Here is a 20,464-nt window from a genome sequence, read left to right as displayed (position 1 = left end):
TCAAGACAGGTCTTGATTCTGGTTCTGTCTCTCACTGACATGTGACTCTGTGAATCATTTCCCCTGACGGAATCTTGGTTTCTCCATCTCTAAGGTGGAGATAATAGTACTACTTCTCAGGATCGTCGTGAGGATCAAACAAGGTAAAAGTGTAAAATTCACCGTGAGCATGTTCGTTAATTTCCATCGAACTCTTTGAGGAGGGGCCTTGGGTCGACTTTGGGCTCTGGGATGATTGTGGCTGCAGGGAGCACAGCCCCTCAAGAGAAGCTCTTTGGCTTGAACTGCTCCAAAGCGAAATCCAGCGGAAACTGAAAGGAGTACCTTCTCGGTGCTCACTTGCCCCCTCCCTTCCCACTGCTTGCTCATTCAGCGCTTCCTACCGACTCCGGATTCTTCATCTCTTGCTTTACCCACTCATTTAATAGTTTTCACCAGAAACACCCAAGGGAGGGGCACTCAACTTCATCAGGCCTTGAATCTATTGTATTATTTTCTTCTATTTATTACTTTCTTTCTACTCTATTTTATTAATTTCCTCTATGGATCTTTTAGTGTTTCTAAAGATTGATCCAGATGATTGATCTCTCTTCCTTGGCCTTTTCTGCATTTCAGATTCAGTTGTGTGTCTGTGTTGCCAAACCTGCCTTGTAGCCTCACCTTGAATACGGGAGAGTATTTGCTGAAGAATGGGACTCATCCTGTTGAACCTCTGAGGTTTCCCAGGTCAGATGGCTCAGCAGTGGGTGGAATACCTGACCTTTTGCAAGCTCCCTGATAACCATGGCCCTAACTTCAATTGTTTGGGGGTGCGGAGGGCAAGATACATTTCACTGAGAATTCTGAGTCTTCTTCCCATTCTCTCAACGCAAAGCTGAAACTCCGAACAAAATTTTAATCTTAGTTTAAAGGAACAGTTTCTTCACCCGTAAAATATGAACAAGAGTAACTACCATCCCCAGATGATGGATGTGAAGTCAAGTTACTTTGTAACTGGCAAAGCTCTGTACAAATAGTACTTACTGTGGTTAGTTTTCTTAACTTGTCTAGATTCTTAACTAAATCTTGCCCCAGTTACATTGGCTGCCCCCAGTCTGGGCACTAATATCTTGGGACAGACAGGCAGAAATATTCTTCTATTCACAGGAATAACAAACAGAAACTACCCTTCCCATGCCAACAGAGAGCAGTTTGGACAATTTATCTAGATCTAGGGCTGGGGAATGATTAGGGGGAAGAAAATGCGTCTAACTAAGCCTGGCAGGCTGGACAGGGGACATGATCTGTTCAGGCAGAAGCAGATTTGTGACTAAAACCCAGCCTCCTCCCTTCTATTTAATGCATTCTCAGCATTACTAATGATAACAACTGTCATTTATTTTTTAATATTTTTATTTATTTATTTGGCTGTCTCCAGTCTTTGTTGCAGCACGCGGGATCTTTAGTTGCAGCATGCGAACTCTTAGCTGTGGCACGTGAGATCTAGATCCCTGATCAGGGATGCAACCCAGGCCCCCTGCACGGGGAGCGCTGAGTCTTAACCACTGGACCAACCACCAGGGAAGTCCCACAACTGTCATTTATTGAAATCCCACTATGTGCAGGCAGGGGGACTAATTTATCTCTAGTCATCATAACAACCCCGTGAGGTATTACTGTGCTCACTCTCAGATGAGGAGTTCACAGAGACCAAGTCATTTGCCCAAGTTTCTACTAAAAGTGCTGCAATATTTCCTGAGATCGGCTTGGGGAAGGGCTGCCAGAAACCAAGGAATAATTTTTTTTTTTTTACCATAACTAAGTATTTTTTGCTTATAGTAAAAAATCATTGTTCAGCTGAAATCGAAATTTAATCCCGTATTTTTATTTGCTAAATCTGGCAACCTTAGCTTGGAGGTACCCGGCAAAATCAAAGCAGGTTCCTGCTTGTTATGCCCTAACAGATCTTTGTTGGTTTTGTTTTTGTCTTTACGAGCCGTCGTAAATGGCAGGTTCAGACTTCAGGCCTCTGACCGTTTTAGTGGGCTGAGGGCGGAGAACGGTGAGACCCCTGCCCCCCATTAACATGTCTGCCAAGGAGCGGTAACGCGAACCTTCCGCCCCGCACAGACGTGGCCGCGCCCCGCCGCCGAGGATTGGCTCAGCCCAAAGCCCGGCCTCCCTCGGCCATGGGAGCCCCTTCCATTGGGCAGTTATAGAAGATGGCGGAGCCCCGCCCCTGCCTTCCTCTCGCGAAGCACAGACTTCGGTGACTGGCGGAGAGCCGTGGCCGGGTTGTCACGTGGCCCGGGGCGCGTCTGTTTGCGGAAGTAGAAGGAAGTAGAAGTGCTGAGTTAGCCGAGGTGAGTGACGGCGCGGGGAAGGCGGGGCCAGGGGCACCTTTCCCAAACCTTCTTCGTGTCCGAGACTCCTTGGACTTCACCCCCACCGTCCCGCAGGCTTCCCTCTTGTTCCTCGATTCCGAGGCACGTCCTCCATTAACCCTTTTTTGACCCCTAAATGCCCCCAGCTTCCACCCTTTGATCCCCAAGCGTCCCCAGCTCCCATCCTGTGACCGCTCTTGTCTCATCTCTAACTTGTGTTCCCTCAGGGACCCCAGCTGCGACCCTGGGTTCCCCCTCTTTCTTCCCTGTGCGTCTCTCCTCTATCCCGTGCCTCACGTTCTGAGTCAACCCCTTCCCGTCGTCCCCCAGCTCTCAGTGCCTCTTAGTGCCCCCAGCTTTCAGTCTGGTTCCCAATCATTGTTCCCAGCTTTCTTTCTGTGCCTTTCTAAGTGCTCCCGATTTTTCCGCCTCTGGGTGTTCCCACCCGATCCCCCACTGCATCTCTGTCTTCTGTGTCCCTCCATCTGTCTGCCCTGTTCTCCATCACTCTTCCCCATTTCTAACTCCCTGCTTCTCCCTGCTTATTGTCTCCCAGGTGCCTCCAGATTTCATCTGTGCCTACGCCCCCCATGCTCCCTCCTCTCCCATAGCCTAGTCACCCCAGAGTCTCCCAATCCCCCAGTCCTGTGTCCACCTCCTGCTCCCACCGATGACCTGGAAGCTGGTGACAGGAAGTGTGTGACCCTTGTGACCATGTGACTGGAACGGGCAGGCCGGTGGGTGTGGGACAGGGAGGGCACAGGGCTCAGGGACCTGTGCACATGTTTTGTATGGACTACTCACACGACCTCAAATACCTTCCCTTCCCCTAAACTTCTGAGTCTTTCCCTTCACCTGCCCTCTTACCCACCCAACAGGATGTCAGGCAAGTTTGGTTTGGCACCACAGATGCTCCACCCTTGGGCTGAATGCAGTGTTTTTGTTATTGTCTCTGCCTTAAAATTTTCCTGGAGTTTGTAGGCCATTTCCTGTCTGAGTCTCAGTTTCCTCATCTGTGACAGGGGGATTGTTATTTCCTGCCCTCCTCAGGCTGCCATGAGGTTCAAAATTTGAGAAAATGTAGAAGGCAAAGCTTTGTAACCAGCATGGCCCTGTGCAAATGCATGAGTTTGCTATTGTGTCATTGGCAGAAAAGGGAAAGGGACAGAATGAAAATCAGGGAGGGAAAGACAAGTCTTGCATTTAGCATGTGCAGATTTATTGACCATCTGCTATGAGTCAGGCTCTTTTCTGTGTTATTCTTACCGCTTATTCATTCATTCCTCATTTATTTCACAAATGTTAGTGGACTGTTTGCTATGTTCTAGGCTACCTTCATAGCCAATGTTACTCCCATTTAAATCAATAAGGAAGAGAGGGCAATTGAGTTGCCTGAGTTCACACCAACTGATGTGGTTGGAGCTAGAATCTGAAGAGAGTACTTTATAACACCAGAGCCTGTGGTGGGATTGCTCTGCTCTGTAAGGGTCACTACTGTTGTCTGAGTGCCCAGGGCACTTTTTCCCTTCCGTGGGTTACTTTCTTATTAAATGACAGTATCCTCAAAAGGGAATTTCCTTCTCACTCAGCAGAATGACATCACCGAGAGATAAAGGAAGGAGAAATTTAAATGCGGTGTGTGTGTGTGTGTCTGCGCGTATGTACTGGGTGTGTGTGGGAAGAGGTAGGGGCTGTAGTGAAGGGGAGGTCTTGTGTTACAAGCTTCACTTTATAGAATGTGGCTCCTGGGAGAGCATTTTAATAGGTCCATGCCTTAAATGCCTCTTCTCTTTTTTTGTCCATCCTATTTTTTTTGGTGATCTCATCCAGTGACATAGCTTTAAGTACCATCTCTACTCTGACTCCAACTTCCAAATTTATATCTCCAGTCCGGTCCAGACATTTTCGCTGAATGATAGACACACACATATTTGCTCCCTCAACATCTCAAACTTAGGAATTTCAAACTTAAAGTACTTAGACTTAAGCACCTGTATCCATCCCCTTCATCCCTTCCCTCACCCTCTACCAAAATCTGTCCCTCACACGCACTTTCCCATCTTTAGGAAATGGCAGTATTCTTTTGGTTGCTCTGGCTCAAGCTGTGAGATTATCCTTTTTTAAAAAAATACATTTATTTATTTAGTTATGGCTGCATTGGGTCTTCGTTGCTGCGTGTGGGCTTTCTCTAGTTGTGGCGAGCAGGGGCTACTTATCGCGATGGCTTCTCTTGTTGCAGAGCATGGGCTGTAGGCGCACAGGCTTCAGTAGTTGTGGCGCACGGGCTCAGTTGCTCCGTGGCATGTGGGATCTTCCCGGAACAGGGCTCAAACCCGTGTCCCCTGCATTGGCAGGTGGATTCTTAACCACTGCGCCACCAGGGAAGACCTGTGAGATTATCCTTGATGCCTCTCTACACCCCGCATCCAGCCAGAGTTAATATGACTCCTTTGCTCTAAGCCCTGTAATAGCTTCTCCTCTCAATGTACCTGCCTGGCTCCCTGTTACCTCTCTGACCTTACTGGCTTCCTTGCTGTTCCTGGAACTCACCAGGCATGGTCCAGCCCCAGGGCCTTTGCACATGCTCTTCCCTCTGCTTGGAAAACTCTCCACCTACGTACCCGTATGACTTTTGCCCTCATTTCTTTTAAGTCTTTATTCAAGGTCAAGTTCTTGGTGAGGACTCGTTCACCCTATCTAAAATTTTAATCTCCACATGGACACTTCCTATCTCCCTTCTTTCATTAATTTTTCTCCTTGGCATCTAATCTGAAACTCTGTCTTTATTTTGCCTATTTGTCTTCTTTGTTACAGCCCCCTCTAAAATAGAAGTTCTAGGAGGGCAGGGATTTAATCTGTTCTGTTCACTAGTGTGTTCTCAGCAGTTGTAACAGTGCCTTCCACAGGATTGGTCCTTGATCAATATTTCTAGAGTGAATCGTAAAATGGTCACCCTGTATCATGCCACCAGCCCCCAAATGTCCTAAAGTCATTGGGGTCTCCCGTGCTGGGGAACTCCAGCAGCAGTTCTGGGCAGTTTGCTTCCAGCTGTGGTCCAGCTAAACAAAGTGGGTGAAAGAGACACTTTTCCTTTTCGGAAAGGCCGTCTTGCTCTGGCCCATGTGAACGGCGGTGCACTGCTCCGCGAGAGCCTTGGCTTTGGTACACGGGGGTCTGCACGTCAGGCCTCACTCAGCCACATTCCATGCGGGATTCCTCCTGAAGGCCGCTTGGGGATTACGAGCTGGGGCTCTGGATTCCAACTAATTGGGTTCAGATCCTGGCAAGTTATATCGCCTCCTGTGCCTCAGTTCCCTGTGTGGAACATGGGAAGAAGTATGCCTTCTCTTACGAGTGTTCTGAGGAATAAATATGATCGTTACCCCCAAACTTGGTGAGGCATCTGGTGCTCAGTGGGCGCTGGATGGATGGGGCAGTGTTGTTGGGTGCGAGGTGACAGGAGCCAGCCCTCCCCCATTCCTCGATGGCTTAGGGAGGAGTCTGGGAAGAGCTGGGGTCAGGGTGAGCATTTGGAGGGATGTTTTGTTTGGAGGCAGCCTTGGAGGCCCAGACGCTCGGACGAGAGGTAGAAATGCCGTTTCACCTGATGCCTACATTCATCCTGTCTTTCCTCGTGCACTAATTGAGCGCCTGCGTGCTCCGTGCAGGCTCTCTGCTAGCGCTGTCAGGAGTCCGAGGAAGAAGGCGTGAGTCCAGTCGCCAGGCAACGCCTCCCATTTCCTCTCTCTGGGCCTTGTTGCCCCGTATGCCAAACAGGGATAGCGATCGCACTGTCCCTGTCTCATGGGCATTTGTGAGCTTTGAGGCAGCTGACAGACGTGAAAACCCCCTGCCAGCCATAAAGCGAGGTGGCCTTGTGAGAGGATGTGCTGTGGGCCAGCATGCAGTGATGCGCTCGTGGGCTGGGAGGTGCAGATGGCAAGCGCTGCAGGAAGGAAGTCCGCGGGGGTCAGGGGAGGCGGAGTGCTCTGATCTGACCCTGTGTTCTCAGCCCGTCCTGACAGGGCAGGGCACGGGGGTGACGTCGGCTGCACCGGAGGCTGTCCTGTGCCAGTCGTTCCAGTCATGGGACATCCTGTCATAAGCAGCTGGGGCTCACAAAGCCTGATTTCCAACTCAAGCAGTTCTGTGTGTGCTTCCAGAATCCCCATGTGGCCCGTCCCGTGAGGTCAGCCACCTGGCCCGGCTGTCCTGGCACGCACCTCCTGAGCGGCCACCCTGCCCCTCTGGTCCAGCAGCGAGCTTGACGAGTTTCCCTGTCTGGAGTATGAATGAGCTCAGCTTCAGGCACCGAATTTTCCAGATCAAAGCCCAGCAGATGCCCCGTAAAGGTTGCCCTGTGCTGGGGTGAGCTCCTGGGCATTTCTGTTGTGGTCAGAGTGGCTGAGGAATGGGACATGTGGTGTGTTACCACCGCACAGGGTGAAGAGAGGAGGGAGGGAGGGGTGCCTCAGAGGTGCTGCCCCCCGGGGCCTCCAGCTGGTTTATCCATTTGTTCTCATTCATTCACCAAACATTTACGTTATGCCCACTGTGAGACGGGAACAGCATGCCAGGGGCTTGGATAAACCCATAAAGGGGGGATGGGCCCCCTCCCCCCAGCCAGCAGATACGGCATCACCATCCCAGGCTAAGTGGTCAGTGGGCGTGCACTGGGCGGGGTGGGGCACGGAGGAAGGCACACGTGCGCCTGGGCTGGGAGGAGGGGAGGCGCAGGGTGTGATTCTTGAAGGAGGTGGCACGTAAACTGAGTCCTGAAGGATGAGAAGGGGCTTATTCATCTGTCTGACAGCCCTTTCTTGAAAGCACGCTCTGGGGCAGGTGAAGACGGCAGGGAGGACAGTCCAGGCAGGGGACGGGGATGGGTAGGGGGTGGGGGGAGGGGTGCAGGTGGGGTCGTGTGCGCAGGGACCCTCCACGCTCCGAGTGGCAGCTGCCCCCCAGCCCAGCTGCAGCTATGCCGGAAAGAACTTGGGCTCCAGGGTCAGAGGTGGCCGGGACAGGAGGAAGGGGACAGAAATGAGGCCAGCCTGTTACAATCGGTCCAGGATGTGGCCCAGGGTTTTCATTTCCTTTCTTCCACCTCGTGATGACAGTGGCCACTGTTTGTGTGCCCAAAGTGGCCAGCGTCCCACTTTCCCTCCACTGTGTCAATTCATCCTCACGCCTACCCTGGAAGGCTGGAGGAGGGCCAGGCCTGTCCTTTCTGGGCCCGGGCTGCTGTCGGTGTGTGTGGGGGGCACCCTCGCCACCAGCCCTGGGGACCCTGAGGAGGGAGGCTCTCCTCTAGGGCGGGGCATCTGACTTCCATCCAGCTGGACCCTCACGGTGACTCTCCTCCTAAACCCAGGTGGGCCGTGGGCGCTGGTTGCTCCCGACTCCCCAGCTCCCTGTGAGCGCCTCTCCCGGTGCTGCGGCCTGCCCTCTGGGAAGCCTCTGTGCTGCTTTTCTAAGCCAGGCCTGACCCGCCCACGCCCCCCGACTCCCCACATGCAGGCCCCAGAGGCTCAGCCTACACTCCCACTTTCTTTTTTTCTTTTTTTTAATTTATTTTTATTTTTGGCTGCGTTGGGTCTTCACTGCTGTGCGCAGCTTTCTCTAGTTGTAGCGAGCGGGGGATGCTCTTCCTTGCTGTGCGCGGGCTTCTCATTGCGGTGGCTTCTCTTTGCTGCGGAGCACGGGCTCTAGGCGCTCGGCTTTCAGTAGTTGTGGCACCTGGGCTCAGTAGTTGTGGCTTGTGGGCTCTAGAGCACAGGCTCAGTAGTTGTGGTGCACGGGCTTAGTTGCTCCACGGCATGTGGGATCTTCCCGGACCAGGGCTCAAACCTGCGTCCCCTGCGTTGGCTGGCGGATTCTCAATCACTGCGCCACCAGGGAAGCCCACTCCCACTTTCTTTAAAAAATATAATAGGGCTTGGGCTTCTCTGGTGGCACAGTGGTTGAGAGTCCGCCTGCCGATGCAGGGGACACGGGTTCGTGCCCCGGTCCAGGAAGATCCCACATGCCGCGGAGCGGCTGGGCCTGTGAGCCATGGCCGCTGGGCCTGTGCGTCCGGAGCCTGTGCTCTGCAACGGAAGAGGCCACAACAGTGAGAGGCCCGCGCACCACAAAAAATAAAAAAATAATATAATAATTTTCTATACCATTTGGAAAATAGGGGAAAGAAAAAGAAATTGCCCATAAACCTAATACTCTCATCTACCCTTAGTATTTTGGCATGTTTTCTATCAGGTTTTTTTTTTTTTTTTTTTTTTTGTAGTGGCTTTGCAGGCCGAACTCGCAGCCCAGAACAGCACAGGGAGCATCATGGACTCATTGCCACCGAGCCTATAACGACGCCACGTGCTTTCCCTGAGTTGTTACCGCCTTCTCAGCAGCGGCCTTTAGTGAGCACACGGTGTCTGGGGGGTAACGTGTTGTAACTTCAATTCCCCTAGTGCTGGCTATTGAAGCTGCTTCCATTTCTGTGTCGAAACAGAAATTGTTATAAAGCATATTGCCGTGCATGCCATGTGTTCTGTTTTGGGGGAATTCTTTTCCGGATACCAAGTCCCATGCCTTCTCTTGGGGTCCCAGCCCCTCTCCCCTGGCTGTGGGGAAAGGCGCAGGTACCCAGCTCCTCTGTCCTTTCAGCTCCCAAGTGTGGAAGAAAGAAGGACCTTGACATAGGTCTAAGCATCCTCATGAACGTTCTCATTTAATCCTCACCGCACGTGAGAGGCGAGCGTTGTCCTCGTTTTAAAGGAGGAGAAACTGACTCTCACAATCTGCTCACACCACATCAAAAAAGGAAAGACATTACAAAGCTTCACAGCGTTTTCAAAGCTCTTCAATCATGGTCTCTAAGCCTCAGTTTCCTTATCTGTAAAAGGGGGTGATGGAACTAAAGAGGGCTAATGTTTGTTGAAAGTTACTATCTGCCAGGTACTGTTATTAGGCACTGTTGTGATCCCCATGTTACAGTTGAGGAAACTGACTCAGAGAGGTTAAGTAACTTGCCCAAGGTCACACAGCTGGTCAGTGGTGAGGCTGGGATTTGAATGCAGTTTTTTTTTTTTTTTTTTTTTTTGCGGTACGCAGGCCTCTCACTGTTGTGGCTTCTCCCATTGCGGAGCACAGGGTCCGGACACGCAGACTCAGCAGCCATGGCTCACGGGCCCAGCCACTCCGCGGCACGTGGGATCTTCCCGGACCAGGGCACAAACCCTTGTCCCCTGCATTGGCAGACGGACTCTCAACCACTGCGCCACCAGGGAAGCCCTTGAATGCAGTTTTGCTCCCAAGCTGCATGGTGTGCTTTGGCCATCTGCCTCATACAATTTGTGAGAATTAAATGAGACAGTTACGTGCAGTGCTTAGCTCAGGGCCTGCTACCTAGTGAGTGCTTAGTAAACGTCTCCTGGTGTGATGATTATTGTTGACGCTTACTGCCTTTTTAGATGATCCTTTGTAGGCCTCTTGCTTTTCCTTTCATCCCTAACGTCGCTCCTCCCTCCACCCATAGGCCAGGGTATGACTAGTATCCACTCACATGTCCACGCTCTCCCGCGCTGCCCACACTCGCACGCTCTGGCCTGCAGCTGACCTGCTCTTTTGGCAGGTGACATCCTGGCACAGAGGCAGGGGTGGCCTCCAGCCAGTTGTCATGCAGCTTTGGTGGCACTGCCTGAGGAAGGTAGTGTGCTTTCTGGGAACCCAGGAAATAACAAGGCATCTGATTCTGTTACCCAAACTGGGGACAGTTTCCATAGCAGAAACTGTGACCCTGTGGGTAGGAAACAAAATTTCCACCCAAACCTATGGCAGTGTTTCTAAGTCTTTACGTTCATGTTCATTTCCGAGGGGCTGCTCTGGCGTTCTCTCAGAGCTTTCTGGGAAGCCCGTGGTAGCAGGCGCCAAAGGTTTTAGACAGATGCCCCCGATGGAGTGTGAGATGACCCTGGTCCCTTTGTGGCATCCAGTAGAGAGGGGACACTGGTTTTGTTTGTGGAATTCAAATGACCAGTGCTAAGCTCTTTGAGTTCCCAAAAGTTAACTCCATACTTTACAGAGTGAGAACACCCCGTTTGCACAGGGCAGTGTCGCCCATCACGTGCGTTCATGTCTGCCATCTCCTTTGATCACAGCAGCCCCGCACTGCAGATGAGGAAACTGAGTCTCTTTTGGGGAAACTGCGTCAGGGGGCAGGACAGTGCTGGTCACCTGTGCACAGTGGCAGCCCTGGAACTTCTCATCAGCCCTTCTTCCCTCCCACTCAGTGCTGTTTCTCTCTCTTTCCCCTCCTTTCCAGGTCCCTCCAGGCCCAGAATCTGGGGAGCAGCGCTGGTGGGGAGCCACTTGGGTGCCCGTGCAAGAAACCGCCGTGTGAGGTGAGGTGGGCATGGGAGACCGAGCCCGGCTGACCAGAGACCCCGTTTTCTTCCAGACTGAGGGGGAAGGTGGCGGGGCCTCCCCGCCGGCCCCACGGAGGATGCAGTTCTTTGGCCGCCTGGTCAGCACCCTCAGCGGCGTCACCAACTTGTTCTCCAACCCATTCCGGGTGAAGGAGGTGGCCGTGGCGGACTACAGCTCGAGCGGCCGGGTCCGGGAAGAAAGGCAGCTGTGTCTGTTCCAGAACGCTCCCAGTCGCACGTGGGACTGCATCCTGGTCAACCCCAGGAACCCCCAGAGTGGATTCCGGTGGGTGATGGTCCGTTGCGCCACACACACTTCTCTCCTTTGACTCCTCCCAGGTCTCAGCCTGGAGGTCCCTCGGCCGAGAGCAGCTTCTTCAGGTTGACATCTTAGGGGTCTGTTGGGGGTGGGGCTGCTTTTAAAACGGAGGGAGGGGCTTCCTGGACTCGACACCTTCCGGCCCATCAGGGTCCCGGCAGCAGGGGCTGGGGCTGGAGGACTGTTGCCTCCCTCGAGGCTTGACCCGTACAGATGGAGGGAGGGAGGAAGGATGGGGAAGCCGAGAAGGTCAAGTTGGGGAAGGCCCAGGGATCACCTGTAGCCCTGGGTCCTTAAGGCGGCGTGACTGTCCTTGTAGGGGCTGGCTGGCCGACGTTTGTTCAGGGGAGCCTGCAAGGGGTGGACAGCTGCTCTTCTCAGGGCATGCTGGGCCCCCCTCCGTGGGCTAGAGGAACGTCTAGGAATCCAGGACAGGGCTGAGGAAACTGAGCAGCTGCAGGGCCGGTTGGGAAAAGGGGAGAGGAGTGACCAAGGACCCCAAATGCAGGGTCCAGGGAGCTTGGCAGACCAGGGCTGAGTTGGGCTACGGCTGACGGTCCTGCTTCATTCGTTCACCCATCTGGCTGTCCTGTCGTCCAGGGAGTGAGCTGGGAGGCGCGGATGGAGGATGGAGGGTGGGAGGCTGGAGCAGAGGTTTTGAAGAGCTGCAGAAATGGTGATGCCAAGGCCTGGGAGTCGCTGGGAGTGAGGGCTGTTGGGGGGATGGGGGCACTGTGCCAGCGCCCTGGGCTTTTCACTGGGGGTAGTCATCGTGGGGGCTTCTCCACTGCTCTGAACACCCTGCGCTTTGTGGAGAGAAGGCTTGGTGTACTGGACTTCCTCTTCAGGGGGCCGAGGTTCTGTCTTTTAAGTCTCCTCCTTTACTTGCCTGGAGGGCTTTGTCCCCAAAGTACTTAAGTGTGTTGGACGGAGGTGTGAGGGTCCTGCTTCCAGCCTCCAGGTAGAGGTGCTCCTGTCCTGTAACTGCAGAGCTTCTGGCTGGGGGAGGGGATCAGGGTCTTCTGAATCCTCAGGTTTTATTCCCTAAGGCCTGGGAGTCCCACAACACCCCTGTGGGTGGAGAGTTGGACGCTGGCTGATACAGACGGCATCAATGATAGTATCGCGTTATATTAGTGCATGTGGGAGGTGCTGGTCTAACTGTTAGCTCCCTCTGTCCTCACCACAGTCCCCAGAGGTAGGGCTATTATTGACCCCTTCTTACAGAGGAGGAAACAAAGCTCAAAGAAGTTAAGTAACTTGCCTGAGGTCACAAAGCCACTCATAGCAGAGCTGGGGTACAGACATCCTGGCTCCAGAGCCCACCTCTTCCTTTTCCTCCAGGCGGGCCGCTTTGCAGCGTGATGAGCTGGGCCCATCCTGGGCCCCCAGCCTGACATATGGTCCAGGCGCCTGGCTCTTCTGGGGTGAGCCCCGTGGTGGTCACTTGTAGCACCGCCGTGTACATTGTGATAACGTCCATACTTCTCTTCCTGGTACGAGTTAATCATTTACTGCTGACATTGATTTGTGACATATGCTGTTTGATGAAGCCCGCCAGCCCCTCGCTGGTATCTCAGCAGAAGCAGGGCTGCACATCCCAGGAATCCTGGGAGGAATGATCAAAGCGTGTGTGACACGTGATCTTTACTTCTCGAAAGGCGACTGACTGTTGAGGCCCTCTGTGCTGGGACTTTGCCTGGACACACACCCTAAGGTTTGCCCGTTCACTGTTTATCCAGCCCACAGCCCATCTCCACCAGTGGCAGGTCTCTGCCCTCGAGGGGCTCAGGCAGTAGCCAGAAAAGGTGGATCAGGACCCGGCATTCAGTGGGGTCAATGTGGGGTACATGGGCTTGTGTCAGACTCATGTTCCCCGGACAGACCTTCACTCTTTACACGTTTTCTTTGCCTTTGTTTTTCCATCTGCTAAGAATGCTCTTCCTGCACTCCTTGGCCTGCGACTCATGTGTCCCTGCTCTGTGAGCCTGTGCTCACCCCTCTGTTCTCCCTCAGCAGTGTCTGTACCTTTGTCCGCCCCTCTTGCCACGGATTGCCACATGTCTGTTTGCACATCTGTCTCCCCCACCAGACCACAGAGCTCTGGAAGGACAGGGCCTGGGTCTGAGTCAGTATTCCATTGTATGGAATGTACCACATCTTCTTCATCCATTCATCTGTTGATGGACGCTTAGGTTGCTTCCATATCTTAGCAATTGTAAATAATGTTGCCATGAACATTGGGGTGCATGTATCTTTTTATTTACTTATTTATTTATTTGGCTGTGTTGGGTCTTTCTTGCTGCACATGGGCTTTCTCTAGTTGCAGCAAGTGGGGGCTACTCTTCCTTGTGGTGCACAGGCTTCTCGTTGCAGTGGCTTCTCTTGTTGCGGAGCATGGGCTCTAGGTGCATGGGCTCAGTAGTTGTGGCTTGCGGGCTCTAGAGTGCAGGCTCAGTAGTTGTGGCGCACAGGCTTAGTTGCATGTGGCATGTGGGATCTTCCCGGACCAGGGCTCGAACCCGTGTCCCTGCATTAGCAGGCGGATTCTTAACCACTGTGCCACCAGGGAAGTCGGATATTTTTCTATATTATCTTCTAGAAGCTTTATTGTTTTGCTTTTACAACTAGGTTGATAATCTACCTGGAATATATATATTTTTTAATGTATGGTGTGAAATAGGACTCAAGTTTCTTTTTCTTGTTTTTCAGCTGGAGATTCAGTTTTCCCAGGACCTTTTATCACAAACTGTTCTTTTCCACTGCTCTAGAATGCCATTGGACATAAATCCAGGCGTCCCTCCCTGTAGGAATGAATTCGTTTCTAGTCACTGTTCTATTTTTCTTTTCTTGCACCAATACAATGCTGCCTTGTAACTTCATAATAAATCTTGATATCTGGTAGAACAAGTTCTCATTTCCTTCTTCTTCAAGATTATCTTGGCTATTCTCAACTCTTTGCATTTTTATGGGACAAAGAAGTTCCACCCACAAAACAAGCAAAGAAAGGAAGAAACAAAGCCTCTGCTCTTGAGAGTTAAGATTGGTGTTGCACTGACTCTATAGATCAGTTCAGTAAGCATTGACAACTTGGTGGCACAGTGGTTGAGAGTCCGCCTACCGATGCAGGGGACATGGGTTCGTGCCCCGGTCCGGGAAGATCCCACATGCCGTGGAGGGGCTGGGCCCGTGAAACATGGCCGCTGAGCCTGTGCGTCCGGAGCCTGTACTCCACAACGGGAGAGGCCACAACAGTGAGAGGCCTGCGTACTGCAAAAAAAAAAAAAAAAAAAAAAAGAATTGACAACTTAATACTGTCTAGTCTTCCAGACTATAAAACCTGAAATACCCTCCCACTTATTTAGGTTTTCTTTAATTTCTCTCAATAATTCTTTGTAGTTTTCTGCACATTCGTTTTGGACATATTTTGTTAGATTTATTCCTAGTGTTTGACATGTTTTGACGTTCTAATAAATGATATTTATTAAAGTTTAATTTTCTACCTGTTTGTTGTTGTATAGCCAGGCAGTTGATCTTTTGTACATTCATCTTGTGTTCAGCAACCTTGCTAAACTCATTTATTAGTTCTAATAATTTATCTGTAGGACTTTTTGGGTTTTCTGAGAACATAATCATATCATCATGAACATAATGACAGTTTTTGCTTCTTCCTTTCCAGTCCTTATACTTATTATTTATTTTTCTTGCCGTACTGCACTGGTAAGAATGATGAGTAAAATGGTGAAACAAGCATCCTTATCTCATTCCTGTCTCAAGAGGGAAAGCTTCAACATCATACCATTAAGCATGATGTTTGTTCTAAGTTTTTTGCAGATACTGTCTGTTGCATTAAGGATATTCCTTTTTATTCTCGGTTTTCTAAGAGCTTCCTTTTTTAAAAATTCATGAATGGGTGTTGTATATTATCAAATGCTCATACTGAAACAATTGAGATTTGCATGTATTAGCTCATTAGTTTCTCCTTTATTTTGTCAGTGTGGTGAATTATACATTGATTGGGTGATTGGTTGGTTCTGAAACGTTAATGCAGCCATACATTCTGGGAATAAATCTCTCCTTGTCACGATGTAGCATCCCTTTTGTATATTGCTAGATCAAATCAAATATTTGTTTAGGATTTTCAGCACTATGTTTATGAGAGATATTATCCTGTAATTTTCTTTTTAAAAAACATTCTTATCAGGTTTTGGTGTCAGCTTTAACTGGCTGATAAAAAAAGTTGAGAGGTAATCCTTCTCCTATTTTCTGAAAATTGTTTAAGATTGATATTACTACTTTCTTAAATGTCTGGAAGAATTCATGGGTGAAGCCATCTGAGCCTGGAGTTTCCTTTGTGTGAAGCTTTTCAATATGTATTCAATTCTTTAATAGATACCAGACTACCAGATTTTCTCCTTCTTCTTGTGTCAGTTTTGGTATGTTGTGTTTTCAAGAAATGTCAAATTCATTGACATAAAGTTGTTCATAATGTCCTCTTTTATTCTTTTTAACATCTGAAGAATCTGAAAAGATGGTACTTCGGGTTTTCTGTATTTCTCATTGAGTTTTGTTAGGGGTTTATTGATTTTTTAAAGTCTTTTCAAAGGACCAACTTTTGACCATGTTTAAGCCAAATGCTGCTGTATGTATACTAATGTCATTTCCCCTGTCCATGAGCTGTTTTATTCATGTTTAAGTAGTTAAAAATTGCAACATGCACCCTTGACTTATTACAGTCTAACCTTTTTAAAAAATATTTTAATGTAATTTATTTATTTGGCTGCTTTGGGTCTTGGTTGCAGCCTGTGGAATCTTCGTTGCCCTGTGTGGGATCTTTTTTTTTTTTTAGTTGCGGCACGAGGGATCTTTAGCTGCGGCATGTGAACTCTTAGTTGCAGCATGTGGGATCTAGTTCCCTGACCAGGGATGGAACCCAGCCCCCCTGCACTGGGAACGCAGAGTCTTAGCCCTGGACCACCAAGGAAGTCCCACAGTCTACCTTAAATTGGTACTTTGACACTTCCCTGACAATGCAGAAACCTTTGAATATTTCAATTCCATTTATCCATCTCATCAACTTTTTGTGATGTATTTTCATTTTAATTAAATATATATGTAAATATTTCTATCTATATACTCCCAAACATTTTTATTGTTCTTAGAAACAGTCAATTCAGGGAATTTCCTGGCCGTCCACTGGATAGGACTCCATGCTTTCACTGCTGAGGGCCCAGGTTCAATCCCTGGTCAGGGAACTAAGATCCCACAAGCTGTGTGGCATGGCCAAAAAAAAAAACCCAAAACACAGTCAGTTTAGATTTGCCCACATAATACCTTTTCCAGTGTTCTTTATTCTTTCCTGCATTATGTTGCTTCCATCTGAGATAGTTTTCTTTCTGCTTAAGTCTCTTAGTGCAAGTCTGCTGACAGTGGATTCTCTGTTTTTCTGTCTCTAAAAATGACTATATTTTACCTTTATTCTTTTATTTTAAACTGAATAAAAACGTGGGGCTTACCTCAGTTCCCTGAGTAAAAATGTGGGGCATACCTCAGTGTGCTTCCCTTTTCTCTAAAATCCTGGCCCGCTATGCCTTGCCTGCGTTTGGTTCTCTCCAGAACCTTCAAATATTTGTTTGAATTTAATCCTGCCTTTATATTTGTTTTCACCAGGAAGGCTAGTCTGGTGCAAACTCCTCTGTCATAGCCAGAAGTGGAAGTTCATCTCACAAAGTTGATATGTGATGTTTGCATTGTCATCGAGTCAAGGTAGTTCCCAAATTTTACCGTGACTTCTTGTTTGAACCGTAGATAATTTGTATGTATCTTGGTTAATTTGTAAACATATGGGAAGTTTTTCGTTATCTTTTTGTTATCGATTTCTAGCTTAATTGCATCATGGTTGGAGAACATAGTCTAAATATTTTCAGGTCTTTGAAATTTGTTTAGATTTGCTTTATGGCCCAGCATGGGACCAATATTTATAATTTTGTGTGTGTGTTTCAGAAGCATGTGTATTCTGTACTTGATGGGAATAGTGCTTTATATATGTCTGTTAGGTCAAGTTTATTAATTGTTCTATATCCAATAGGGATTTTTTTTTTTTGGTCTGCTTTTTGTGTAAGAAACTAGTAGAATATGTTAAAATCTATCAGTGTGACTGTGGATTTGTCTAGTTCTCTTAATTCTGTCAAGTTTGACTTTATTTTGGAGTTTTATTATTAGATACATAATTATCATATTTTCCTAGTGAATTGAAACTGTTATCATTACAAATTGTCCCTCTTTGTGTCCAGCAATGCTTTTTACCTTAAGCTTTACTTTTTCTAATATTAATATAGCTTCACCAGGTTTCTCTTGGTTAGTATTTATATATTTCCTTATAATTTTAATCTTGTAAAGAATATGTAGTTGTCTTTTCTTTTCCCTGTTATCCAGTCTGTTATTTCTTATATTTATTTGGAACATTTAGTCTATTTATACTTCATGTAATTCTGATATATTTGGGTTTAAATCTACTGTCTTACTGTTTGCTTTTTTTTTTGTTATTCTTCCACCTATTTTCTTTTCTTTATTCCTTTCTTTCTTGTCTTCTTTTTATTTTTTGGTTTTTGTTTTGTTTTAGCTTTATTGAGATGCAACTTACAAAAAATAAAATTTACCAATTTTAAGTGTATCATTCAATGGATTTTGATAAAGGTACACACTCATGTAACCATCACCACAATACAGATGCACAACTTTTTTGTTATCCCCCAAATTTCCTCCGTGCTCCTTTGTAGTAATGCCTCTGCACCCACCACAGCCCTTAGCAAACACTGATCTACTTTTTTTTTTTTAATAAATTTATTTATTTTATTTATTTTTATTTTTGGCTGTGTTGTGTCTTCATTGCTGTGCACAGGCCTTCTCTAGTTGTAACGAATGGGTGCTACTCTTAGTTGCGGTGCGTGGGTTTCTCACTGCGGTGGCTTCTCTTCTTGTGGAGCACAGGCTCCAGGCACGTGGACCTCAGTAATTGTGGCTCACGGGCTCCAGAGCACAGGCTCGGTAGTCGTGGCGCATGGGCTTAGTTGCTCCACGGCATGTGGAATCTTCCCGGACCAGGGCTTGAACCCGTGTCCCCTGCATTGGCAGGAGGATTCCCAACCACTTTGCCACCAAGGAAGCCCCAACACTGATCTACTTTCTATCCCTATAGTTTTATCTTTTAATCATACAGCATGTAGTCTTATGAATCAGAGTTTTTTCCCTTGGCATAATGCTTTTGCAATTTATGATTAAATGTTTTCTTATTATTCTATTTTTCCATCTCTATTAGCTTGGAAATTTATACTCTATTATTATCTTTTAATGATAGCTTTTGGGAGGTAGTTCTTGGGTCTCTTGTGTTTCTGTACATCTTACAAGCAGAGGCTCTGACTAGTTTTGTTTCGTACTGTCTTTACAAGCATGTTTGTATTGTGAACAGCCTTGGAAGATAGAGGTAGAGTCTTTCTCTCGAGCAAAGGGTAGGTTTGCTTACTCTTCTATATAATAAAGATAATATTTTCCTCCAGGGCAAAGATTAGACAGATTTTCTCACTGATGATTATAACAGATTCAAGTTCCCTACACTCAGGGTTTCTGTCTTCTAATGCAACATGAGCAGGTGTCACCTGACCCTCTTCATGTCACCCTCTGGGAAATGGATCCCAGGGAATAGGCGCAAATGCTGATACTCTGGCACAAATGCTACTGCTGTGAGTAATAAATTGCCCTTTGTCCTTCATCCAGGAACCCTGTGTCTTCTGCCAGCATCCATGAAACTGTGTCAGGCTAACTTGTTAGTTTGCAAGTAGGGTAAAATCTGAAACCCTTCACAGTTCTTTTATTTATTTATTTAACATCTTTATTGGAGTATAATCGCTTTACAATGGTGTGTTAGTTTCTGCTTTATAACAAAGTGAATCAGTTATACATATACATATGTTCCCGTATCTCTTCCCTCTTGCGTATCCCTCCCTCCCACCCTCCCTATCCCACCCCTCTAGGTGGTCACAAAGCACCGAGCTGATCTCCCTGTGCTATGCGGCAGCTTCCCACTAGCTATCTATTTTATGTTTGGTAGTGTATATATGCCCATGACACTCTCTCACTTTGTCACAGCTTACCCTTCCCCCTTCCCATATCCTCAAGTCCATTCTCTAGTAGTTCTGTGTCTTTATTCCCATCTTACCCCTAGGTTCTTCATGACCTTTTTTTTTTTTCCCTTAGATTCCATATATATGTGTTAGCATACGGTATTTGTTTTTCTCTTTCTGACTTACTTCACTCTGTATGACAGACTCTAGGTCCATCCACCTCACTACAAATAACTCAATTTCGTTTCTTTTTATGGCTGAGTAATATACCATTGTATATATGTGCCACATCTTCTTTATCCATTCATCTGTTGATGGACACTTAGGTTGCTTCCATGTCCTGGCTATTGTAAATAGACCTGCAATGAACATTTTGGTACATGACTCTTTTTGAATTATGGTTTTCTCAGGGTGTATGCCCAGTAGTGGGATTGCTGGGTCGTATGGTACCCTTCACAGTTCTTGATAGAACCCTAGAGATTGTAACACACATCCTTGGCCTTACTGAAGTATAATTGGTACTTTGGCCTCTTCCAGAACAATACAAGGATCTTAGAACCCTTTAACTCCATTTATCCCACTCCAGACTTCTATGCCATATATTGTTTTTTATTAATATTTTTATTTTAAACCCAACAAGGCATTATACTGTCAATATTTATTTAGATTCACTCACATATTTACCATTTTCATGGTGCTTAATTTTTTTCCTGCATCTTTGACCATCCATCTAGGATCAACTTTCTTCTACCAGAAGAAAATCCTTTTGTATTTCCTTTTATTTGGGTCTGCTAATGTCACAGTCAGTCAGTCTGTCTCTCTGGTGCATTTGTTTGTTTGACTAGTGAAATATTTTAATTTCAACGTCATACTTGAAGTTTTTTTTTTTTTTTCTGGGTGTAGAATTCTCCATGGCATTTATTTTCTTTTAACCCTTTAAGGATGTCATCTCATTATCTCTGGCTTCCATTGTTGAGTTTCATTGTTGAGTCTGATGGTTGCCCTCTGAAAACATTTTTTCTCTTCGCTTTTTTTTTTTTTTTGTAGTACGCGGGCCTCTCACTGTCGTGGCCTCTCCCCTTGCGGAGCACAGGCTCTGGACGCGCAGGCTCAGCGGCCATGGCTCACGGGCCCAGCCGCTCTGCGGCCTGTGGGATCTTCCCGGACCGGGGCACGAACCCGCGTCCCCTGCATCGGCAGGCGGACTCCCAACCACTGTGCCACCAGGGAAGCCCTCTCTTTGCTATT

The 20,464-nt window shown here is 47.9% G+C and overlaps 1 protein-coding gene across 10 annotated transcripts in view; it reads left to right on the top strand.

Annotated features, from left to right (window-relative positions):
• The first annotated feature begins 94 nt into the window (after positions 1–94).
• Positions 95–20,464, top strand: part of PLA2G6 (phospholipase A2 group VI) — a 52,170-nt gene continuing 31,800 nt past the window's right edge. Inside the window, exons 1-5 of one of the 10 annotated variants that reach the window (XM_033405040.2) lie at positions 95–143; positions 616–726; positions 2,110–2,342; positions 8,644–8,770; positions 10,675–11,063. In XM_033405040.2, coding sequence (XP_033260931.1) covers positions 10,765–11,063 — 299 coding nt within the window. In that variant the 5' untranslated portion in view covers positions 95–143; positions 616–726; positions 2,110–2,342; positions 8,644–8,770; positions 10,675–10,764. Of the gene's footprint in view, positions 144–615; positions 727–2,109; positions 2,343–2,899; positions 3,101–8,643; positions 8,771–10,674; positions 11,064–16,766; positions 16,863–20,464 lie in introns of those variants that run through there. The other 9 variants (XM_012536588.3, XM_049694957.1, XM_049694958.1 and 6 more) reach the window with 9 other exon arrangements.

Source organism: Orcinus orca, chromosome 11 (assembly GCF_937001465.1).
Source record: "Orcinus orca chromosome 11, mOrcOrc1.1, whole genome shotgun sequence".
NCBI lineage: Eukaryota > Metazoa > Chordata > Mammalia > Artiodactyla > Delphinidae > Orcinus > Orcinus orca.
Note: the sequence above shows the minus strand (reverse complement) of the source record. Positions and strands in the feature narration are given on the sequence as shown.